General features: G+C 30.5%; 1 protein-coding gene across 1 annotated transcript in view; it reads right to left on the reverse strand.

Annotated features, from left to right (window-relative positions):
- Positions 1-230: 230 nt before the first annotated feature.
- The window catches only part of LOC136972767 (wee1-like protein kinase 2), a 31,505-nt gene continuing 4,196 nt past the window's right edge, over positions 231-27,539 (reverse strand). The window contains exons 2-10 of the mRNA XM_067267404.1: positions 22,115-22,202; positions 19,689-19,855; positions 19,475-19,596; positions 19,248-19,394; positions 11,375-11,476; positions 11,074-11,219; positions 8,602-8,709; positions 5,772-5,917; positions 231-789 (exon numbers count right to left, since the gene is read on the reverse strand). Of these exons, the coding sequence (XP_067123505.1) occupies positions 663-789; positions 5,772-5,917; positions 8,602-8,709; positions 11,074-11,219; positions 11,375-11,476; positions 19,248-19,394; positions 19,475-19,596; positions 19,689-19,855; positions 22,115-22,202 (1,153 nt within the window). The 3' untranslated portion in view covers positions 231-662. The remainder of the gene's footprint in view (positions 790-5,771; positions 5,918-8,601; positions 8,710-11,073; positions 11,220-11,374; positions 11,477-19,247; positions 19,395-19,474; positions 19,597-19,688; positions 19,856-22,114; positions 22,203-27,539) is intronic.

Here is a 27,539-nt window from a genome sequence, read left to right on the forward strand (position 1 = left end):
GTGCTTTATCCATATGGAATTTGTTGAGGCTCTTGGCAATTTTTTTCAATATAAAAAATTAGTTGCAAAACAAACTGTTTAGCATACATTTATTCTGATGATAAGAAATAAGCTGCATCCCCAAAATTCGAACATTTTATCTTTTCCTATAACCACATACCCTGAATATCAGTCAATTTGAAATACACTGACACTATGTGAATAAAAAAGTCAATAAAAGATCACACCAATAAAAACATTTTCTTTATTAAAACACATTGGGAAAATTTTTAATAACTTTTATCACACTAATTTTTTTCATTCTTTGATGCGATACATAACTCACGACTTTCAATAAAAATGACCCCGGTGCATATAAAAAAGAAAAAGTAAAAGCTGCCAATATATTAGCAGTAAGAATTCGGCAGAATTTAATTGGAATGTCATTTAAGTGGAGAGTTTTAAAAAATATCACGATTTGTATGAAAATCTAATTACATTTTAATTAATTACAATGGAAGAACGAAGGCGGGAAGGAAAAAATATGGAATCTCCAATCTCTGGGTCATGACTGTAACAACAAAACTAGTAACGACCGGCTTTGGAAGAACTCCTTCCGAATTATTAAAATGTACACGACGAACGCTGACATTATTTTACACTTCCGACTAAAACGTCGTTGTTCAGAAATTGGTGGTACTCAAACTGCGTCGAGTTGTATTCTGTCCCACCAATCTAGTCGATCTTCCTCCTTCCGTCAATTTTTGATTGGGCAAATTATTCAGATACATCACTGCTTCTTGTAATTTCCTGAAAAAACAAAAATAAATAAAATGTCCACCCAATTTGAGTTGCATACAAAATAAATTAAATAATGTCCTAAAAGTGCACTCTCCAATATATTTGGAAAATTCTGTTCTCTACTTGTTAAATTTCTGGCACTATATTTTTATTAACATTTTTTCTTTGAAATTTCTCCACTCATCTTTGATTAATTAACCACCAAGTTGTCCTGAATACCTAATTCTTACTTTGAATGAAGAGTGAAAATGGTATCTCTTTTGGACAAGAAAATTCTAGAAGTAACGAAAACAAAATCAAAGCTATTTGTAATCTTTTTAGATTACGAATTGCAAAAAGAACGCTCATTAACTTCAATACAGAATATAAAAATGAATTCCTACCAAACTTGATAGGTAGGAATTCATAGGGCTGCCAGTTGTGTAAGTAGCCCAACAAGTGGTTTAATTTAATCTTCAAAACCCTAATAAATTTACTTATGACGAAGGTTTTAATTGATGACCACCATATCCAATGCAGGATCAAACAACATCCTAGTGCACTCTCTTTTAAGTACTCCAGACATTTCTGGGCCACATTGTACACTTCAAGTAATCTGGCTAAAAGTGTTTTTGGATTGTTTTCCATGTCTCATAGATGAAGCTTTTTATATGTCCCTTTAGGAAGTAATAAAATGGAATCAAGCTAAGGGAGTGAGCTGACCTCTCGAGCAGATCTCCCTTTTTCAATTCACTGCTCAATACAATTTAGAAATTCCAGTATGTGGAAAGTAGATATGCTAGCATGTTGCATCCACATTTGCTGACATACAATAAGCTGTAAGTCTTCTAATAGCTCAGGAACAGTTTCTTCCAAAAATGTTCTGTGAAACTGCCCATTCAAATGTGTACAGGTTAAAGCCAATCAGTTAATCACCACTAATACCAATGTGATGTAAATTGGGTTCTACTCAAACATGGCTGTTACTGAAATTGAAGAAGCCAATTCTAGTGAATGATGCTTCATCTATGAAAAACACTCTTCTCAAAAAATAAGGCTCATTCAGACAACTCTGTAAAATTGTCAGTTGTTACGTGAAATCTCCAATAGACAATCCATGCACTTTCTGTGGATGATAGGAGTATAATTGGTTATCATGCAAGACTTGCCACATAATACTTTTGAAATTCCCATATAAGAAATAGCATGTGTGCCATTGCTCACAGGCCATCAACAGTAAGTGTTTGAATCTGTTGGGGACAACTTAAGTGACTGGAAAATTGGTTTCTTGCATATAACACAAGTTTCCAGTGAATGCTTTGGAATGCTGTATGTACTAGGTGGCACCTGTTCAGATATTGTACTTGGTACAGCTTGATAGAACTTCATTCATTCAGCTGCTTCACTATAGATGAAATACATGCATTGTTCTAATTTAACAGATGTCTTAGTGCTCTTGTAATCACTTGCTATCATAGTTATCTTAATGAACAATGTAAATAACCAGAGGTCTCTGACACAACTTTTATTACATTAATAATGCAAATATCTATAGCCTACCTTCAAAATAAACTAATTCTATTATATTACCTCTTAGTATGCAAAAGTCACAGCATTTTTATGATGTGATAAACTGGTGCATTGTGAGTTGTTCTCAACAAAGCCCATTAACAAGGAATCCTACACTGACATTCTGAGTCACCTCCATAGACAAAACAGTCTCATCTCTGGTGAACAGAAAGCTGGGGCGTATTCTGGTCACATTCTCTGATCTCTCGTCTCTCACAAGCCGATTAGCCAATCAGTGACCGGCTTGTGAAAGACGAGAGACCAGAATACGGCCCCTGGTTTCTCCATTATGATGTCACAGTGCATCATGTTCTCACAGTTAGTGAAAATCCGCAAAACATCAGTTATCTGTACTTCTACAGCCTCCTTAATCACCTGACAGCTCTCCAGATTTTTATGTTTTCACTAAAATGAAAACTCTACTAAAGGATCACAGTTTCAAATCAGCAGAAGAGAGAAAAAGTGCTGCATTACCTGAAGCACTTTTCCTCTCTCTCATAAAGGCTCAACAAGCAATGCAGAATTGGTTGCAAGATTTAATAAATAATACAAATCTTGACAAAAGTGTGTAGCTGTGGAAGGTACTTACTTTGAAGGTGGTTTTCTATAAATTGAATTTTTTTTTACATTAATAATATACAAATATATAACTGATTTATAGACCAAAAGTATTGATAGGGTTTTTAAATAACTTTCTAAAGGGGTTCTAGAATTTCACTGAAGGCACTATGCACCTAGAGAATTTGTTAAATAATGGAACTGCTATCTAGGTAGAATGTCTCCATGCATAGTACTATTGGTAACAAAATTACCTCCTTGATAACTGGATTCATGACAAAATGGAAATTTGACAAAGGTTTTCGATCTTACATAAGATCTTCCTCAGGTCGACAACATTCTAAATTGGAATGTGCAGACCTAATTTCAATTTTTTTAAAAATAACAGGAACAAAATCCAGCAACGAGTTGCACAACTTTCCCAGCAGATTTAAAATTTTGGTGGCACTATCTGTTGTCATATTTTATTAAAAAAACTTTTTATATTTTTAATTATTATAAAATTGCAAAAAGCTTAATTTTGAGAGTAGGAACAAACTTTATAAAAAATTGTAAATGCTAATAATGAGTAAAATAGTTATTAAGTCCGACCTTACTAGAGATACACGACCCCATTTTCTCTCCACACCCTCAACATTTAAGCACCAAAATTTAATAGCCTCAATCCCCCTAATAAACTAACCTCCCTACAAAATTTTAGAAATTTTTGACAAAAACACAGGAGTTATTAAGCTTCAAATAGGATGAACAAAATCATACTCCCCACATACAAACACACACTAACATCCATGCATACAGAAATTACTCCCAAATTGTTTTCTATTTCTCCACATTTCAAGGTGTTCTGAGCCCAAAATATAAAAATTTGGGGGTTGTTTTTTACCAGATCACCATACTTTCCTTCTGTTATAACAGCTGGGAAAGTAATACAAAGATTTAAAATATAAAATTGTATACATAAAGATTCGGTGATGTACAAAATTAAAACATACAAATATAAGACTTTTATTACAAAATAATATTATTCGTATGTTTTAATTTTATACATCACCGAATCTTTATGTATACAATTTTATATTTTAAATCTTCGTATTTTTGTTTCAGTTATTTAAAAAATTTTGAAATTAGTTCTGCACACTGCAATTTACAATGTTGTTGATCTGAGGCAGATCTTGTGTATGACTAAAAACATTTGTCAAATTTTACATTAAAATTATTTACTGGATTGTAAAGGTTTCGTTTGATTTACTTACTTTTGGTAAGTTAGGAATTAGCTATTATATATATAGAGCCACTTGGTTAAATGTCAAAATGGACCATTTAAACTTCCTATCTATAGGATGAAATTATTGTTTTATTTCCCAACAATAAATTGTATTAAGAATTCAGTAGAATGTTAATAATTTGTCTCTGGCTGTGATATAAATTGAATGCATCGCATATTGACATTGAATTAGAATCTGTATTAAGTGATAGTGAATTAGTCAATTCAGAATTATTTCCTGATGCTGTGTTCTTCGACATGTTCCACAAGCTTCCAGGAGGATGAAGAGAACATACTAATTGGTTGAATGAGGAATATTGTAGAGTAGATCAGGCTTTAACAGATGAGCACGATGAAGAAGAGGACACCAAAGTTGCCAACATTTTCCTTCAGTACATAATGCAACAATCAGACACATGCAGTACTGATGTAATGCTCATAAAGTAATTGAGTGACAAAGCATACCATTGACGAGCATCTTCATTAAAGCAAATAAAAATCTGACATTTTTTGAAGTGAATAGAAGATGCAACATTTCAATTGTGCTGTATTACATTTTAATATTCTTTTACTGTATACAAATACATATGTTACATCTTTACTTTCTATAGTACAGATCAGTTTAATTCTTTATCAAATTTAGTCTTTTATCTCTCAATAATCTGGTACTCCTCTGTGCAGGGAATGGCCAGATTAGCATGAGTCTACTGTATACAAGAACTGTTTTGCACATTATCTACAAGTGTCCTGGGATCATATACTGCCTCTAGACTCCTATTTAAGAATATATGACAAAAGTTATGGCTCATTTCCCCCTTTATCCTGAAGTGTACTGGGATCACATTTTCTTTCCATTTTTAGTTCTTTCTACCCCAAATACATAAGGTTTTTTAATCGATACTATTAAGAGTTTGGCAAGGCCCATAATGGAGACAAATTGAGTAGCGAGAGAAAAGATCTGGCTTATCCAGGCTAACTCAAAAATTTCCATCAAAATCCTTAAACTGGCAGGCTCGGCCATTAGGTCTCTCTGTGCAATCACATTTTTGATCCTCACTTTATACTAATAGTATTCCATTCTACATAACTGATGTCATATCTATGGGATGAATCCATGTAATGCCAAACAGATAGCAGAGGCAACTAAAGGCTGATGTACACAAGCAACAAAATATAGATGACAACAGGCTCAACCAATCATCTTTGTTGATTATTGATGAACAGTCATTGATGCTTTATTTTCCTGTGTGCATCAGTCTGCTATGTGGGAACCTAGGTTTGAGAACAAGTCAAATCATCAGAAATTTTTGCTAATGGTCTGGCCTATATATATATATACCAGACCTGGCCAAAACTGATGAGATGGTGCTGTTATTAAGATTCTCAGTGCCCACAGGGTAAAAATAATTAATCTTTTTTTTGACAGAATACTAATGTCATGAAATGAGTGAAAGATATAACAGTCTTATCTAAAGTTATTCTGAAGTCACTAGGTAATCATATGATACTCTTAGAGGACTATTTACAGTGAAATTTAATCACTGTCTATGGAAAACTATCTAAAACATGCTGTTAATGAGATTAAATATAATTAAGTAAATTTATAAATTTGCATAATTACCTTGACAATAATTGATTTTTCAATTTTTCTGCATTCAATTCTTTGGTTAATTCGACCTTACTTTTATTAGCATAATTTACCAAAAATTTGTGTTGAGTGAGTGATGCAGCCGAGGGACGGACATCCGGATCGGGATGGGTCATTTTCTGATGAGAGAAAAACACAAAACATTAAAAAATTTAACTGAAACATTTAAATTCAAATTTAGAGAAAAATTCAGAAGTTAAGTGTTGTTCCTATTTCATAAGACTGGAAAAATGGGAGAGAAAATGGTAACAAAGCAGCACAGTTTAACATACTTCCATTCTCATTTGGTTTACGGAAAATTGAAAGAAAGTTCACCAGCAATAAAAATAAATGCAAAAACACAGTAGACAGTTTGTTAGAAGCAAGCACTCTAGCACATGATTGATTAAACACTATTATTAAAAAAGGAAATGCATTTTGGGCTATTCTCCCCATCAGTCCTTATTTTATACATATCTGGTAAAATGAAATAATAAATCCCATGGATAACATCTATTTAATACACTACATACATTACATACACTACAATACAATATGAAAATTTACTAGAATTAAAATTACCTCAAATATACCATTTCAGGTAATTCAGGTTCATTTTTCTCAAACATCATGTTTCATGAGCTAGATTTTTGGTTGTGTAAGTGTTTTCAATATTAACCAGTATTTAGTGCATTTATTATTTTATATATTTAAGCATAACAATAAAATAATCAATCAATCAAATTCTGACCACCAAGCTACTTAATGGAAAACAAATATTTTTAATCACTTTTAGTGATCATCATCAATTTAAACATTCCATAAATTTAAATGTGTCACAATCAAAGAATAAAATTTATTGTTTAATCAAAATGTCTTCAAACATGATGATATGATGATGATCAAAAATATTTGCCTCTTCTGTGTGATTATACACCAATAGGCATATATCACGTGACTTATCATCATTTCGTTATGTGAGAAAATGCCTTTAGGCATAAATTAATCAACAAATTAATCAAACAATTCTATTAATTTGCATTATATTTCAGTTTGCAGCAATCATACCACTGATTCCCTCTTCTCTAGGTGGAATGACTGTTTTAGCCAATAAGTGTTTTGTTACCACCCCTAGGCCATAAATATTTTGGTAAATACATCCTCTTACATTATACAGCACATTGCTGCAGTTAACTATATAACTGTAAAATTGACTCAAAATAATCAAAGGGAAACTAAACTCCTTCTAAGCTTTAATTGGTTATATACTGTATTTGTTGACATTACTTTAACAAATCGCAGACTTGTGAAAGCTATAAATTACTAGAAAAGCCCCTCCTCCAACCCAATCTTTGAAGTAAAATGTAAATAATTGCTATAAATTCGCATTTTTAATCGTTTTTTTTAAGCTCTAATTAACTAATTTAACGTTCTTAGTATTTAGGCAAGTAAACATCATTTTAGAACCATCAAGCTATAAATTTCCAGCAAAGTTGACTCTCCCGCTGTTACATAATACCAGAAAATATGTAAATAATCGCAAGCAAAATTGCATATTATGGTCAAATATTGTAAAAATAGTCGATTTAATATTAAAAATAATGTATAATAAACATTATCTGGTAGAAAACTTGTATTAACTTAGACCCTCAGATGACTCATCCACTCCCCTCCCAGAAGAGTAATTACAGACATAGTGTAATTAATGACAATAACTTCTCCCCTGATCTAGCTAGAGCAGTGATTCTTAACAGGGGAGCCACGGCCCACCGGGGGTCCATAAGAAGTTTGCCAAGGGGCTGCCAAATAATGCAAAATTTCCTTCAGAATATAATAAAAAGAAAATTGATGTATAACCTAATATCCTATTGAAAAATGAAATAAGAAAGATAAAGTTTTCCTATTTATTTTTTATTTCTTCCTACATACAACTTCATTAGTACAGAAGAAATGAATGCAAATATGCTACTTACACCGCAGTATTTACTTCTTTTATTCCAAAGTAATTCTAAGAAACTATTAACGCTTGGAATTTTAAAAATAATTATGAAAAATAGTAGGCTTAGTAGTAGGCTTTGAAAATTTAAATATTTTTGCAAAAGATATGCAAAATCTTTAGGACAAGTTGGGGTATTTTAGTTTTAGCATCCACTTTGGATCAATTTATCATGTATCTTATTTTATTTTTTGTTAAAAATTAATGAGTTTTCATGTTTAATTGTGAAATTTGAATGTTATTTAAATAGATAATGAAATAATAAAGATATGATTTACATTTATTATATAAAAAATAAAGCAATAATAAAAAATCAATTTATTATAGATAATTTAACAAATATAAATTATTATTAAAAAATGGGGGTCACAAAAAAATTATGAAATATTTGGTGGGCCTTGAGTATAAAAAGGTTAAGAACCACTGAGCTAGAGGACTGCTGTTTTTGTTTAGAAGGAAACAGGTGTGTGTAAGTGACTAAAGTACAAAATACATGGGATCTGCTTAAATTAATTATTTTTTGTTGATTTTTTTTATAAAATTTAAGATTTAAATATTATTTTAAACTTGTATTGTACAGAAAATTAAACAATCATAATCTGTGGTATGTTTGTGATTAAAAACAGAAAACAGATTGAATCTAATGCAATTTTGAAGCAAGATATTGCAATTTAACAAATTATCAAAAAATGCATTGCAGGGTGAAATATCTTAAATTAATCAATTTATGTCTGACCTAAAAGGGTTAAATAGCTTACAGATTGGATTGTTATTTTCTTATATAAGTTACTACATATATATTAAATTGATATAATTAGATAAACTTACTTCTAAAATACTATTGAAGTCAGCTGAATAATTTTCTAAATAAGGTAGAGTTTCAGACCGAAATAATTGCCATTCATCACCATTTTTTGGTAAAGGGTTCCCACTTGCCTTTAAAAAAAAAATAAACAATTTAATGCATTTTTTATCAATAAACTTTCAATTTTTAATAATATACATTTTCTTATTACATTTTTTTTTTTCAATTTATAATTGATAAATTAAAATACATTTTCAGGAGCATACTTTTTATTACTCCTTATATATATACAGTGGTGATATTCGGCGGGTTCGCACAGGTTCGGCCGAACCCGTTGTTAAAATTTTCAGTTTTCCGAACCTTGTTAAACACACGGAACATTTCTCAGTGGGTTTGTTTTTTTTTTTTTTTAAATATATTAAAATATGCATATTATACTCTGTAATACTACTAATCTAGAGCCTTATACCCCGTTCGTACCGAGCATTTCAATCTAGATTGTGAGCATGGTCAGGGAGTCTGTCTTGGTGTGATCTCTCTCGACGGTTTCAATCAAGGTGTAATCGCGATCGATTCAAGAGAGTTCTTAAAAGTAGATCCAGTCATAAGAGAGATCCCAGAATGCCACGCGCATGAGATAATACAAGATGGCTGTCGAACACATGTCGGGTTATGGACAGCGAAAGAAAAAGTATAATATATCGAGAGATGATAACACGTGAATTTCGAGAAGCGCCATTTCATGGTAAAGATTACCCCTGCCTAAAAAAAAAAAAAAAAAAAAAAAAGAAAAAAAAAAAGAAAACAGGTCTACAGCCCTAAAGTATTATCGTTACCTGCCCTTCACCCATCACTCGTTACGTTGCAAGTACGCCACTGATTGTTAGACATATGGTTGCAAGAAAAGGTATTGTATTTATTTCTATTCAAAACTTCCATTTCATTTGTCGGTGATTGTCAGGGAAAAATTTTCTGCTAGCGAACCCCTTGTTAAATATTTCGAATATCACCACTGTATATATTTATTTATTTATTTATTATGATGCAGTTTGAAAAATAAAAAGATCTATTGATAAAAGTATAACCACGAAAAATAACAGAACAGAAAGATGTTTGAGTCCTAATCATATTTCCAATGAACCCTAGCTAAATTTTTCATTTTAAAATCAAAAGTATCAAAATCTTTTATTTTAGCTTTATCCTGTATTCAATAAAAACTACAGCAGAACCACACCTTGCATAACAAGTAATTTGCATAACGAGAAAAACAAATTGTAAAAATTTAACTCGCTTAACAAGCAACCAAGACAGGGAAGTCCCGGATTGTGTGCATGCTCCATCAGTCTGTGTTTAGATCTCATTCCACTAGCATCTTAGTGTCACTTGTGTTCACACATATTACATATAAACATCAACAACTATAGCCCATTATATAATAAACACACCAAACAATATGCCAAATTCTTGGGCTATGTAAAGGCTATAATTAAATTATGAATTAATTAATTTGACTAGAGGTAGACTGTTATGCTGCCATCTCATATTAAATTTAATAATTATAAATAGATTAATGTCTAATTTAGACATTTCTATTTATAATTATTAAATTTAATATGAGATGGCAGCATAACAGTCTACCTCTAGTCAAATTAATTAATTCATAATTTAATTATAGCCTTTACATAGCCCAAGAATTTGGCATATTGTTTGGTGTGTTTATCAAACATATTAGCTGTGATTTTTATTTTTTTGTTTTCTGCAAATCGAATTCACATTCCAGGTTGGTTCATTCCATGATAGAAGAAAGGATGATGATGATTTACGTTCCTTAACAATGTATATTATATAATTTTCTTTGAATAAACATTATACATAAAATATCTGAGTATTTTTTTTGGCATGGAACACGTTATTGTATTTTACATTAATTTATATGGGAAAAATTGTTTCATATTACGAGTAAGATTCTGGAACAAATTATGCTCATTAAGCAAGGTTGCACTGTATACATATACCAGAGATGCTTTTTTACAAAACAAGTACAAAACATTATTACATGTTTTATTATTGCAAATATTATGTATTTCATATTATATGTATAGAAAAGGAAGCTATTTCTTAATGAGATCTTTTGAGTACACAAAAATTTTCTATCAGTTTTTATTGTTTATATTTTAAAATGAAGGAAAAATCAAGAAACAAATTTTATAAATGTATGTCATGCCTCATAAAAGTGAGGCATGACATACATTTATAATTGTTTCGTTATATTTGATATTTATGTGTACTGATGAATTTATGAAATGCTTCAATTAAAATTATTTATCAATCTTATATATTACACTGCACTAATTTGGGTTATCAAACTATTCTACTACATTTTATGCAACATGTATGTCTTCTAAAACTTAATTATTATTAGAAATTGAAATTTATTGTATATTTTGTATCAACTATATTTAATTAGATTAAATTGGTTATAGTTTAGAACTTACTGCTTCCCATACTGTAAGTCCCAGAGCAAAAATATCAGCTTTGGGAAGGTCTCTGTAGTTTTCATGTAGTATTTCTAAAGGTAAATAGCGACAGTCTCCTTCTTCCACTTGAGGGTTTCTGACAGACGTAACGTGTCCTAAATCACCTAAAATTTATTATGGTTTAAATAAATCATATTTTCTGAACTTTGTAGTTAATTAAAAATAATTAGTTGTGTTAAATTAATTTAGAATCTAATTTTAATGAGTAAAAACTTAATCCTATTTTAAAAATAGAAATAAAATGAAATATAAAATTTACCTATTTTATAGATTACTTGTTCAGTTTCATTCAAAAATTTTTCAGCTGCAGGATCAAATAAGTCATTGCAAGATTTTTCAGTGCAACAAATGAAGATATTCCCTTTAAAAATATAATTTATACTACTTATGAAATTTTTAGGCATAACAAATTTATTTTGAAATTTTCAATATATTATAAATATATCTTTTTTCTTTTTCAATCAGTTAAATATAATTTAATATTGTTTAACTTATAGAATTGAATTGTTTACAAATCTTAAGTAACTTTTTTTTTCTAAAATACTGAAATTCAATACTACAAAACATATAACCAAAGTCTGAAGACATTTAAATAAGTCAAATTTCAAAAAGAGATAACGCCTAACGCTAGTGCCAAATTGTCTTATAAATTATTAATATTATAGTAATTTCTAGCCCGATTAATATTCAGCTTTAGTTGGACGATTGCTTTAAAATACATCGGGTTTGATGATGATGTTTATTTATACAAATTTCAAAAAGTTAACAAATCACTAAAAATTGGCGTTTCTGCAAATTACATTACTATACTCATTTGAAATATTTTCATTAAAGCTTATTACTATTAACTGGCACCATTGACAAATCCACCATCACTTCAAAAATCTTTATTTTCCTTCTTTGAAAATTTTTCAGTTGAGTTTGCCAAAAGAACTGAAATGATCAATGTTTCCAAATGGTTTTCTTATTAAGGCTTGAATTAATCCAAATTCCATCTTGATATAAATTCTGTGATTTTTCTGAGTTGTACTTTTTAATAAATATTTTCATTGCCAAATAATTATATATCACTTTTTTCAATTAAAAACACAATCATAATCTTGATAAGGATATTTAAGTCAACAATCTATAAAATATACATCTGGAAAAATCTAATAATCTTAATTTTCAGTATTTTACCCAATGTAAATAATTTATGGAAAAAATTATAAAAAGTTTCAGTTTTGGTCTTCAGTTACTACTTGTATTCGACCATCATTCCCGGGATAAACTAAAAGTGTCTTCTGGGCCAGTGTATGAACAGAGCATTCTCTTCTACCAGTAACACTAATGCACCAGTGTGAACATCAGGATGTGCCATTCTCAATTTGCTATACCAGTGAAGTTAAGTACTGTATTCTGTGTGCCATTGTCACCAAATACTTTGAGTAGCTTTTTGAACTAACTGCCATCTGTTAAGTGTACTTGTGTTTAATTCTAATAGACTGGAATTGGGCACAGTGGTTAATGGTTCCCCAATTGAGAAATGATCTGGTGTCAAAACATCTAAATCATTTGGATGTGATGACATGGCACAAAATAGTCTTGAATTCAAACAAGCTTCAATTTGAATAATTATCATCTTCCAATGTAAGGTTTTTATTGACTAATTTTCAAAGACGTTGATTAATAATCTCTATCCACAGACAGCCGGTTGGCCAAATGGTTAAGGTGGCAGCTGACCACTCTGGGGACCTGGGATCAAATCTGGATGGGTCAAAAAATTTCCAGGAATTTTTTATGGGGCAATCCAACCAGATGTGTCAGCCCCTGTCCCTCACCATCCAGCCACCCCATTGTGGGCCTGGCCAAACTCATAATGGGCTTGCTAATTGAGGCCTTCTTAGTACCCACAGGGCAGAGAGTTAAAAATAATAATAATAAATCTCTATCCACACTTCCCATAAGTCTCTGAAATGAGGTGACCATGGGAAATGAATGTCCAAGTGATTCCTTCATTTTGAATTAACTGAATCAAATGTTTGAGCTGCTCAACAAAATTAGTTCCTGGCTGCCAGTTATGCAATTGTTAGTGAACTGGATATTGGTGAAAAACATTTGGATGCATTGAAAATTGTAAAACTGTTCAGGGCCCTTAGTCTCAAGTTTTTTGTGTTACAACTCCCAATGTGTTGAACAAGGTGTCACATGGTCCATCTCACACTCTGACATCAAATTAGTAGTCTTGAGTTATAACTCACATGCTTTCTCATCTCACCATGTGAGTTCCTACTCACTTTGAGTTAAGCATGCTATTCTGATCGCAATCGAAGCATTAGAAAGAGCTGAAAGAGTTGTTTAAGAAAGCAACGAATTTTTTGACCATGAGTAGATGCCATTTCTTTTCATGTCAAGTCAACACTAATAAAAAAGTTTTAATTCATAATTGATAAAATTATACAGCAAATTTTTCCAAAAATAAAAAGTATCTAATTTGTCGAAAAAGAGAATTAAAATGATAGTAAATTATATGTATAAATTATTAAGAGCATAGACAGCATATTAAGATTATTTATTAATCAGAAGTGTTAAGTTCTGATTAATAAATAATCTTAATAGAAAAACAATTTAAGAAACAGATCAAGGAAGAAAACTATATGAAGAAAGGATTAAATTAAAATACTTTATTTTTCCATTACACAACGGATTTTTTAGCTCCAGTACATGCAATTAATTTTTCAACTACTTTTCTCCACAAATCAAATTGTCTTTTTCTTGTAAATTTGTTGTTGAATTTTCTACTGTTCATTTTCTTATTATTTCCTATATATCTTACTAATATTTCTTTTTGTTCTTTGCTTATTTTTTAAAATAAAATATTGGAGATTTCCCACTTTGTTTCTGCATACTATATTGCAATAAGACAAAACTTTTAACTGTAACATCTGTAAACTGATTCATGTTGATTTGTTTACAACTTGTTACAGTTAAGTTGATTGGTCGAATCATTACAGTCGCAAACCTAGATGCATTGTAAATAATCCCATCAAGCTTAACGACATACATAACCAAGTGAGTATGACATATTTCCACTCTCCTTTTGAGTTCGCTTGATGGGTCTAACTCGAGACTACCAATTATGTGAGTCATAGTAACACCAGTGAGTTCAATGGCGTCAATTCAAGAACAACATGAAAAACTCAAGACCTGGAATTATGGAAAATAATAGAAGTTCAGATTTTATCTATATTTTACCTGATTTTATTTTTTAAAAAAATGTGGAATTTTAGCTGTTAACTAAATATTATATAATATTGTACCCAAGTGAAGAGGGACAAATGTATACGTCCGAAATGCATGTTGGAGTCAATAAAATTAAAATGATAAAACAATCACCTTAGTCATTTGTAGTCATTACGATAAGTTTGGTTTTGAGACATATTAATAGCCAATTGAAAATTTAACATAGTTATCCAAACTAGAAGCATTTTATACTAAAATTAGTTCCACTGTCATTTATAATTTGTTGAGGATATTTCTTTTTGCTACAAATAAATAACGAATGCTTCAGAGATTTTTATCACTTACTAAGTGTGCTGCTTTGGTTGATAAAACGAATGAATAATGTTATGTAAACCTTCCATAATATACAACTTGGTCCATTTCAAATGAAAGCATTTAAGGAACAATCATAATCTATTTCTACTTTAAAAATTGACAATAAGAATGTACTCATGCAATAGGTGAATTACCCATTAATTGTTGCATAATATTTGCTGTCTCTGAAACATCACAGACATATTCTTGTATATTTTTTCACATTTGATCTTCTGTCTAAGTTCAAATATTTCTGGTATAGAATAGCTAATAATAACTGCATTCCAGGATGTAACAGTCTTTTATGACAGACTTCAATTATTAAGATGATGTTTAAGAAGAAGAATCAGATACTTCATATTATACAATATTCCTTGTATGTCTAATTGAGCACTAATTTGTCTAATTTATTGACATGAATGTTATAAATCCATTCATGTCAATAAATGTCCAATGAATAGATGTTTATCTTTTCCTTGTTGTATATAAGTAATTAACTTCTAAAATTCTCCCTATAATCTCTTTTCATCTAAAAGTTCAAAGCTGTATTTATTTCCGTAATCATCAATGAATCTTGTCATCTTCTACTTATGTGTTTTGTTCTATTGTTGAAGATAAAATATTGACAATATGCTGTGATATGCTACAACATACCTAATATTGAAACAGCATTAAACAATGACATCTCATTTCTCATCGTAAAGAAAACAACAAGAGTCTCCTTTAGTTTATTGACTTCTGTTGAATTTAGACATGGCCAATACCTATGATCATCTAAGAATTTGGTCATTTCCACCATATTTCTGAGTTTATGAGTGCAAGAATGAAGCACTCCACATGATGCACAGTTAGCCATGATTCCATTTATCAGTAAGAAGACTGTCTTGTATTTCAGTCAGTCTATTTGCTACAAGTCTTCCAACAACTAGATGAACTCTTGATCTAAAGCAAAGTAATTGTTGAATTACTTCAAGCATAAATGTCACTGCCCTTAATCACGAGTTATGATAACAGAGCTGCACAGAATTCTAATCTAATTATTAAATAATTTAGAAGTTTATTATATATATTATAATAAACTATAGTGGAGGTGTTCTTAGACTGTGGGCATAGGCGTCATCCCCACCCAGCACTTATTATTTTTTTATTTTTTTATCTGTATTTATTCCTGATACCGCCAGAGCATAATCAGATTAAATACAGAGATTATCAAAGCACAGGTAAATACATACATAATAACAGAGAGATAACGTACAAACAGCATGACAATAGAGAAGAGGTATGAACAGATAGTGAAATGAGCAATACAAATCAACCAATATGATACATAGCTTGAGAGTAGAATAACATATACAGTAGTATAAAATAGACAATACTAATAGTAATAATAAAAACTACACAGATATATGATGCAGCAGAACAAGTAATGATATGTACATTAATGGGCAGGGAGCACATGAAGATAGTGCCCGATGACAGACATGACCAACTTAATGAATGACGGAGCATATGTGATACTTACGAATCAAGTTTTTGAATGCTTTGTAAGTGTCACTATCCTTAAGAAGGACATGAAGATCACAAGGCAAATTAATACCCCTCTAGCTAAGAGCAAGGGCAAGCTCATGCCTAGCATCCTCGGTCATTGAACACATGTATGTATACACCCAGCACTGTGAGTAACCGCATATGGTTATATCTAAAGTGTAAATATGTCTGGAAGCAAAGAATTGCTCAGGAGGTCCGGATGGCATAACTGGCTAGCACACTGCATGGTAAGCGGAGGTTGTAGGTTCAAGTCCTGCTCTAGGATAATTCTTTCCTTCCAGACTGTTCTAAATTTAATAAATTATTAAAAATTATAATTATTAATTTAGGTAAGAGATGGTGCCTAATCATTATTAATAACAAATTTATAGCCCAATTAATTATGGCAATCATTGGGTTGAGTATCAATGTATCGGGCTTCAGGAAGTTTATTATATCCAATTCTTGAACTGTGTTGTATGAGGGTTCCCCTAATTCTTGAAGCGTGTTAGGGAAAAACCATGTTCCACAAGGGACACCTGTACATGCTGCCTAGGCTGAATGCATCAGCCAATCAGATCAATGTTCTGTTTAATTCAAATTTGTAAAGTTTTGTTCTTCAGTCTATTCTGTATCTTTAACAGATGTTAACATGAAAATGATTGCTAAAAGTGATTAAAAAGATTTGTTTTGATTAAAGTATTTATTTTCTGCTGGATTTTTGGTTATTTTGATAAAATTTAATTGACAGGAACACACTCAATGTTCTCACATGATTCTCAATAGTATCTAATAATCTTCATAAATTACTCATTAAATTGTTAATCATGACTAGTACTTTATGATCATCTCATTAGTAATTCATCCAAACTCATTCAGCCTTATGATGTACCCAAGATCCTTTTGTTTTTAAAGAAAAGTAAAGATCTAATATCAATAAAGGCAAAAATCATATATGAATGCAATTTCTAAATCTATGAAAAACTTCCAAACCAGATGTTTTAATTACTATTCAAAAATAATTTCATAACATTATACTAAAATGTTATCAATAATATTTGTAAATATTTATATGACACTTCAAAAATCTTAAATACTACACAAAACACAGATATTAAAAATAATATATATTTAAATAGTAACTTGGCTCTAAAATGATTACATTCCACTGTTTAATCATAACTAATGACTTTTATAAAAAAAAATATTACCAGATGAAATCTATGATTTTCGTCAAATGCGAAGTTTAATATGAATTACACACAATGACATCTCGAGTTCTCATATTAAATTTTAAAAAATAAAAAAATTATATTTATACAGTTAATTTTTCTTTATCAAATACTTCAGAAAAAAAATACTATAGGAATCTGTTATAAGGAGTTGGTCACATTTTTATAAACATTTAATTTAATTTAAATGTTGGTTAATCACAAGGCAAAGTAATATATTATTTCTGTTTATTCAAATAAGTTGACATCCTATATAAACTATGTTTTTCTTAGATTATATTTCATTTCAAGTTACAAATATTATCTTGCTTTCCTTTTTACACATTTTTCTTTCAATTTCATGTAACAAATTTAAGTTTTAATTATATCATAAACATATGCTTTTATACTATTATACTATATACTGCATAATATGCTTTTTATACTAATAGCTCTCCCTATTAATTCAAAATTTTTCACATTTATGAAAAATGTTTATATATTTAGCCACAAATGTAGTTTAAATATAGAATTATTGTCATTTCTAGACATGTTTTAAACCAGGCCTGACCAACCCAAATTGTTTTGCGGGCCACTTTGATCACACGTAACATTATGGTGGTCCACAATTTAGGCAAACATGCTTTTAAAAAAGTAAAACAAATACAAAATGAATAAGATTTCATTGTTATACCAAGAGTTCGTACTCGCACTTGCACATTATAACAATGACACATGCAAATTTTCATTTATTTAATTGCTTTGATATACATATAACGGGAAACAAAAGTTGAAATAGATATATAATATCGCTTAACAGCCACACAATTTAACGTGACGGGCCGCGGGTTGGCCAGGTCTGTTTTAAACAATGATAATGAACTGACAAGCTGTGTTTTTAAAGTAATCAAGAATACTTGTTCGTGTCTTGTTGAAAATTTGAAATTTCTTTATCAATTTTGAAACATAAAGAAACATATTTTCATTAATGTTATTACTGCTATTATAGATTAAGTTCTTGTAAAATCAAAACCATTCACACTTTTCCAGCAAATGGGTTTAATGAACGATTATAATTTGTTTGTTAAACCCATTTACTGGAAAAGTGTGAATGATTTTGATTTTACAAGTTATCTGTTTGAGCTTTAATTTTTGATTTTTACATTTAGTACTTGTAGCCATAATGACAGGGTTTGTAGCTGCACATAAATACTGTATCCAGACTGCAGAATCTACAGTAAACTTCAAAAACTGATGTGATGGCACTTTATTTGCTATACCAATCTACAAGTCCAGCAATAGCTCCCAAAGTGCCGAAACTATAGAACATAGTGTCCTTCACTATCATAAGCTGGTTAAACAATCTCAATAATTTGTTAAACTTTTACAACTCTCTTGACTATCTGAACATGAAACACAAAACATTTATGTTTTTCAAAAAAGTTAACTAATTAAGGTGAAAATTCATTTAGGAGCCACATTTTAAATGCGTTAAATCTGAAAAGCACACAAAATCATAAATGCAGTAACATTAAAATTGTTGTTTATGACAATTTGAAGGGACTGATGAAAAAATATGTTAAATTAAAGAACTTACATTGAGCTACAGTTGTTTTTAATAAACTTCTAAATCATTCAATTTTTTACTCATTAATACATTTAGCTTTAAAGTTTTACAAATGTGAATATCTGATTAAATCACATAATATAGTAAAAAAGCAAAACTTTATGTTTAAATCACAATTATATCAAATTCATTACAAAATTCATTAAAATTACAATTCTGAATACTTAATTCTCAATATAAAAATAAAATACCTGGCTTTACATCCATATGAATAAGTCCTAAAGAATGAATATATTTCAGTCCTTCAGCTACTTGAAGTAATATTTGTTTTAATTCTGTTTCTGTAAAAGTACATCCAGACTGGCTATTATCTTCTATCATGTCAGCCAAACTTCCACCTAAAAATACAGAATTGTACTTTTATTTCAATTTATTTTTTAATTTACAAAACAAAAATATCTACTAAATCTATCCATACCATTACAGTATTCATTCTGAATCAACATGTGATCATTTTCTGCCCAAGCTGAATAATACCTAACAACGTGAGGATGATGTCCTAATACGGCATGTGCATAAACTTCATTTAAAGCTGTTCTTCTGCAAATTAAATAAATGAAGAAGTTATTTTTAATAGACAAATTTCTATCATTTCTATCCAATCTAAAAACATTAACTACATTAATACTCACTCATTAACACTTCCATATAGTGGTTTATGTAACTTTTTCAATGCATAAATACATCCATCTAAACGGTGAATGCATTTATAAACACTGCCAAATTCTCCAAAACCAATCTGACAGATCTCTAAAAATTCTGTATTGTACCTGGATATGCTATTTTCTTTAAGATATATCTAAAACAAAATACAATTATTAAAGTAAGAAAAGCAAAAATTACTTTAAATTAAAGCATTTCATATATTTAAATACTGTATTATCACTATCAAAACATAATACAGATCGCCAAATCCCTATAGAAAAATTTTAAACTTTGCAATTTTATAAAAACAATTGTTGATCCAGAAAAAGATTACACTATCACTAGAATAATCATAAAGGTGACAGGAATTAGCATGAAATTATAAAAATCAATCCTGTATGTTCAAAATCATCACAAACATTAATGATTTTCAAAAAACCTTTCAATTATACTAAATAGAATGAACTGTAAACATACAAATAAAATAAATCATCACTATATGCCTATGCATATATTGATGATTCATTTTAATGCAATGATTAATTGATTTATGATTAATATGCCATGATTAATTTGCCATTTTATATTCCATTAAATACACAAACATTATCTAGTCCCACATGATACAATATTATTTTAATCAGAATAATAATAAATATGTATTAGTTTCATTAAGAACAGAGATTTAAGAATTTAAGACTTAAAATTGAAGAATATTTATTTCATACATCATAAAAATTCAAGAAATTCATTTTTAGTTAGTTATTTTTAATGTAAAATGATAGCAAAATTTAAAAAATAAACATAATAAATGGTAAACAGGGACATAATGATACCATTTAGATATATTCCCAATACTGTCCAGAACATTCCCTAAAATACTCTAAGCTCAATTTTCTTATAGTTTAGAGTAATATAGAATAATGTAGAAGTTTTAGTGTAGACTAAACTTCTACATTATTCTATATTACTCTAAACTATAAGAAGTTTTAGTGTAGAAGTTTAGTCTACACTAAAACTTCTTTTCACAAATTTTCACCTGTATTATACAAATGGATGTGGAAAATAGTTTTTATATGTTTTTATGAATGTATAAAAATCTAGTTACACTTGACAATGACATCAATCTTTGCAGTTACAGAATTTGAGAAATGGAAAACTTTTATGCACAAGATACATGTGATTATTCAAAAAATTTTCATGGAGACAAAATCTACCTTATACCACTATGCTTTACAGATTTTACAGAAAATAATTTCACAGAGTTTGGCTATTATTTGGTCCATTTAAATCTCTATGAATATTATATTTAAATGTTATCACAATGATAACATAAGTCTAAGATCTGAAAGCAAAGATAATACAATATATTACTAATATCTTCAAAGAAATATTCAACACAGTTGGAAATGAATATTCTGTGGTATGCAACAAGCTGTTAGATGATACTATTCAATGTCTCTCTTTGATTTCAATAATCAGTTTCTAGGGTAAATTTGAATTTCAAAAATTTAATTCATAAGTAAATATTTCTGCAGCTTTTCTAAGAATACTGCTGAATACAATATCTTTCATCTGGTGATGACTTTGGAATAAATGTTTCCTTCATAACTGTCTTTTAGTTGATTTTGTAAAATTACCAATTATGAAAGTGTACCAAAACAAGCTTACTTTTTTTTTACATAAAAATATTAGAATAGATCAAGTGTTATTACATTCTGTTTTTTTATTCTATATAATCAATTCACATGTAGTAAATTATTATACAGCAATAAATTTAAAATAGAAAATGTATCATTATCATATATTTTCATAAAAGGAAATTTATTAAAAAAACCAAGATAATACAGAAAGATTAAAAAAAAAAAGTCATAAGAATCAATAGAGATCCAGACTGTACTAGCAAGGACATAGGAACAAACCATCAATAAAAAAGGCAGGAAAACAAACTAGAACTACAAATAAGGATGTTAAATTTACAAGTAACACAGGAAGTCAGACAGGTGAGAACAAAAAATACAAACAATAAACAGTCCACAGATTTATATCTGTTCTTTGATTTTTCAATTTAGTTTTTATTTTTGCCATGCTAAGACTTAAAATTTAATTTCAAGAAACAATTATTTTGTAAATTAATATATTTTAAAGAACAGAAACCAAATCTCTTTGTATTTAAACTCATGAGATCACCTAATTTAGAATATCATCTTTGCCCATTAATACAATATCAATGTGAAAACTCATCACTTAAAGACACGTAATCATATTTCAAAGCAGATCAAAGACAGAAAGAGCTAGAGCCTATTGACAGAAAGTCTTCCAGGCCTTTCTATCCATGAGTCTTAATTTAAACCACTCTAGAGAGAAGTCATTCTTAGACCACAATTTTCTAGGGACAGGCAGAACTTCCTACCGGAGGTGAAGAGTCTTCCATCTCATCATCATCATCATCATCCTTGTCTTCATCCATCAGGTCTTCTATGCTAGTGTTCAGAATGCTCCTGCAAAACACAAATTTATCAAAATTACATCTTTGTTTCTTCCTTTAATGATAAAACTTATTAATTCTATTTTCTTATACAGTCAAACCTTGGTTTATGAATAATTCGTTCCTAAAATTTGTTTGGAAACCAATTTATTCTCAACCCTAAACAAATTTTCTCATAAGAAACAATGTAAAATTGATTAATCCATTCCCGACCCCCAAAACAAAGTCTCTTTTTTTTTACCTTTTACCTGTACTTCATGCATAAAAATGCAATATATTATATATAATATAATATCTGTATCTGTATCCATTTTATATGTATATATTAATGGCAAAATGTGCCATCACTGTCAACCAAAACCAAAACCATCACTTTATAAAAAAAAAAGTGCCATAAATAGAGACTCTGCATTGCTTGCCTGAAATACAGTGGGTAATCAGTTAACAAACAGTTTGGTTAATGAACTAATTGGATAAAGAACACTTTTGCAAAAGATTTTTATGTTCAGACAACAAACACATGTTCGGATAACGAACACCTCACAGAACAAACACAAAAAGAAGCAACATAAAATAATGAATACCCTTGTCTTGGTCTACTATTGGGCTTCCCTTGTCTTCAGGCAACAATTAGAAACTTTTCGGAGCACGGGAGACGTCAACATTGACACTCAACACAGTATATACCGATCGGATAGTATTCCTCCAACCTTTGAAACTTTCCGTTGTAATTCCAGCCTTTTATTTTTCTGACAGAAACAATTCTTTTATAGGATTTGCAAGACTGTCGGTTTTTATTTTTGAAAGGCGAGAGTATAATAGCAGAGGTAGAGAGTACACAGAAGATGTCTGATGTTGCTAGGCAGTATGGCTTGAACAAGTCTACAGTAGGGGACAGTTCAATCTTATCTAAAAATATATAGTATAAACAAGAAGGCTCAAGCAGCTAAAGGAGTAACAAAAATCCCATCTGAGAAATAAAGAACATTGAAGAGCTCATAATAGAACCTGAAACGAATCTGATGACAGAAGAATGCCAAGAACTCTTAAATGAAGAACACCAAGAAACTCGGCAAGATATGTTTTCTTCTGAAAAAAGGATTAATGACGATATCTGGTATTAAAAGATCTTTTAAAGAAGTGGGAGGATGTCAGAACACAGTCTTAGAATGGCATCCAATCCAGGTTGAGGTTAATAGGCTTAGGGATCTCTACAATTACAATACTATTAATTACTTCTGAAAAATCCTGAAGAAGAGAGAAAAGCAATCGACATTAGACAGATTCTTTAACCCACACAAACAAATGACTAATAAAAATGCAAGACTGTGTATATTATTACATATAAATAAACAAAGTAAGAAAGTATATATTTTTTATTTTTTGGGATCTCCAGAACGAATTAATCAAATTCCCAAAAAACCCATGGTAAATCGATAATTGGTTAACAAACAATTCAGATAGCGAACAAAGTCTCGAAACGGATTATGTTTGTTAACCGATCACCCACTGTATAACTAAATCAATGAAGACAGGCAACAAGTATTTTATCCATACTTTTCAAAATATTATGTTTCAACTGATTTAATTTTAATTTTAATTAATTAATTAATTTTGATTTTATTTTAAATTTTAGTTTCAGTTTCAGTATAAAAACCAGAATTTAATTATTATTTTATTATTTTTAGTTTTAATTAACTGGCTACCTAGTATTAATAAATATTAAATTAAATATTAATATTATAATACATAATACTAAATAAATAAATTTTTGTTATTTAGAGTTAAGCACCTTTAAACACAAATTCATGGACATCATTTATGTTTTGAGGTTTTTATTAATTAATTTGACTTAAATTGAATTGTGAGTCACATACCGAAAACTTAAAGTAGTATCTTACCCAAATGCATATTGAAATCTAATTTGAATATCATTATCAATGATTCATGCAGTGACATCTAACGACACGAGACAAATCTCAGCACACTGCCGAATCGGCAGTCCCATCGTCGATCAGTCAGTCCATTGGCTTTCTTCGACATAAAAAGTATAGGTAGTTGACCATCAACGGCCAGCTCTGCCAAGTAGCTTATTTGGAAATCGACTTATTGTACGGCAACCAAAGCAAATACGACATTCAAAAGTTTGTTCGTAAACAGGGGTGTTTTTAACCCGAGGTTCAACCATATTTTTAATAGTATTTTGTTAATTAATAATTGTTAAGTTCGATATTCAATTCAACAAAATTGTAACACGTATGTTTATGTTATCTAGCATTGATGTACAGTCCACAGCTCTATCACGTGTCAGGTGTGTTATGTAACTATAGACTTAAGAATGTGGGGTGAGATCTTCCTGCCTAGAGAGGGAGAAATTGTGCATTCTTTTTGGTGTGTCAAGTCAGTGTTGACCAGAGTGTGCAGCTATATGGCTGGTAACCAACCAGTGTTGTGATTATTAACTTAATTGTCAGGTGCCTGAGTGTTACTCGCTAGTGGTGAAATTAAACTTCAAATTTGTTGTTGTTGTGTTATAAAGAATCTCTGCACTGTTTTAGACCGTGTAAACGGGAAAATTTTAAAACATTTTACAATAATAAATTTTCTTTCTATTACTTCATAATTTTGAAAATGTAAAATCATAAGACACGCACACACAATACATCAAACATTTAACAACCTGCATCTGAACCCTTTTAAATTAAAATTCTAATAACAAAACTAAGAAAGTTATCATTGCCCTTCTTCTATACATAATAGAAGTTTATTAGAATTCAGTTGGAATATTTTTAAAACGTAACTTTTATTAAATATCAGCAATAAACACGAAAACGTTACATAAGCCGATTCCGTAGACAAATTAAATCGGATGCGTTCGGGATACCGTTGATTTTTATTATGTTTATAAATTGAAAAGAAGGGGGAAAAATCGTCAGTCTGTTTCTCTTTTCTTCTGTCTATTCGTCGTTTACGTGTTACGCGGCAAACGGGCAATTCCATTCGCGATGGAAAATGCCGCCACTAAAAAACCATTTCCCGATCGGTTCTTTTTATTCTGATTGTAAAACGAAAAGGTGAAATGTCGCCATTCCAATAAACGAACTTTTTCATAGAGGGCGTCGAGCTGTCGGGAAGATCAATACAATATCTTTTCGTCATTTATTTATGACGGAATCGGGAACTTCCTCTCGAACCGGAAATTTAACCTCTTTGCACCTGGCCCAGGGAAGAGCCTTTCTGTGCTGTCGCCGGAATGCGCGTTTCAAAAATTATCCGTAACGGACGAGGTGAGAGTAAAAAAACTCGACGAATTTTATAGTAGAGGATAGAAAATTTAGAAAAAAATATCCGGGAGGGAGGAATCGCCTACTTTAAAAAGCCATTTCCAGCCAGTCTCCCTCAAAATTCGAAATCCATTTTTAAACGTAGCAGGATAAAATTAAAATACATCAAACGGCAGAAAAAGTCAGAAAAGAAATATTAAAAATAAACGAGAGAACAATTAATTTTTTGACGTCGCGTGTTTTTCTTTGTTTCGGCACGTCCCTCCTTTTTCCAGAAACAAAATGTAACACTTCCGTATAACCAATGGGACTTCGTTAATGGTACCCGACGTTAGCCAGCGGCACATTTTGTAAGCAAGCTATAATTAAAGAGATTCCTAATTGAACCAAGTTAAATCGGATTAAAACATGATTAAATCTTGAATCGGAACAGGCTGTCGATTCAAGATTTTTTCTGAGTCGATAGTAAGTTACTGGAGGGAAAGTTTCATTATTTTCGTGGTAGACAGCAAAAAAAGCATCCAAATCTAGGTAAGAGAGTACATTAAAAAGTGCCTAAGTTCGCGGGCGGCGCATAACCGTACCGTCGTTGCTCGGGGTCCGGAACGGGTGCTGCAAAAAGTTTGCGGAGCGCTACTTCCGGCTAAAGTCTATTATGAATCCCGTATGTGGAGCGGTTCGAGAGAACAGCTGCATCCGACCAGCTGTTTCCGTCGACAATAGCTCCTACCTTCCAGCTGGTCTGTGGGACGCAACACGTGGCAAACTATTCCCTTCACTTTATTTTTGAAAGAAATTCCGAATCGATGCCGAATTAATCTTTGATATATTTATGACGATTTATCCGCCGTAAATCGTTTCGGACCATCCGTCCCAGTAGTCGGGAAGCGATGCGTAATTTGCGAGAAGGCCGAATACCGACGGTGCCGGTTTGCGTGATTCGGCTCAATTACGTAACGGGAAAATAAACAAAGGATGCCTTTCGCCTACCGACACTAATAGTTCGCTATCCCCATGCATAAATACGTTACGTGTTTCTTCTTTTAAGTCGCGTTTAAAGTCGAAAACAACGGCAGCTGCTATTTTCCCTCCCGTCTTAAACAAAATGGGGAAAATCGGTTGGGGCAGGACTACGAACAGCTGCGCATCCTCTCGGACCGTCGACGTCCATTAAGATATTTTACAACGTGTCGACTAAGAAACGTTGGGAAACGTCATCTGTTGGCTTGTTTACAAGCTCGGCGTTTAAACGTTCACCCAGATAACGACTTTTAATCGCTTCCTAAATAAATAACCACCTCTAACCGTTTCTGCTATTTTTCTTCTCTTTTGATTTAATAAAAGCCATATTTTATTTTTATGTAGAACAGAATAACAACAGTCCTCGTTCGGTAATTAATCCTGGTCCACCTGCTCTTATTAAGAGGAAAAATTATCAATCACTTCCTACAACAGGTGTTAGCTAACTCTTGCTACTATATATATAGATGTACTGTATATCTCATTTATATGTAAGTGATAAATATAAGATCTTTAAAGAGTATGAAAAAATGTATTTTAATTTGTAATAAGAAAAACTTATTACTGATGCACTTTTGGTTGAAGTTTTATCCTTTACATATGTTTTTCATCTTTTTCAATTACACATTAAAATGCATTCTCTCATACTTTTAGAGAATGACTACACATTAATTTTTTAAAATTCAAACCTCTACAGATTCAAATACATATAACATATTGTCAAATTATACTTAATTTTTCTGTTTTCATTAAAAAATTTTCTAATTTAATAATGCAATTATTAAACAGAAATAATCTTTGAATGCTTAATTTAATATTGTATAAGATGTCTCAAAGATATTTTAATAAATCCAAAAATATTTGAAAATCTTTATATGAAACCATTTAAATTTCCTGAATATTTAAAACAAAAACTTTATTATCTTTATTTAGACATTGTAAATACCTATTTTTAAGAGTTAAGAATTTATTTGTAGTTGTGTGATCTGCAAGGTTCCCTCTAAACTGCGTGGCGGCGCACTGCTCAAATTGTTGCTGCTCATGAG

This window comes from Centruroides vittatus, unplaced genomic scaffold, assembly GCF_030686945.1.
Source record: "Centruroides vittatus isolate TY-2023 unplaced genomic scaffold, ASM3068694v2 contig_301, whole genome shotgun sequence".
Lineage (NCBI taxonomy): Eukaryota > Metazoa > Arthropoda > Arachnida > Scorpiones > Buthidae > Centruroides > Centruroides vittatus.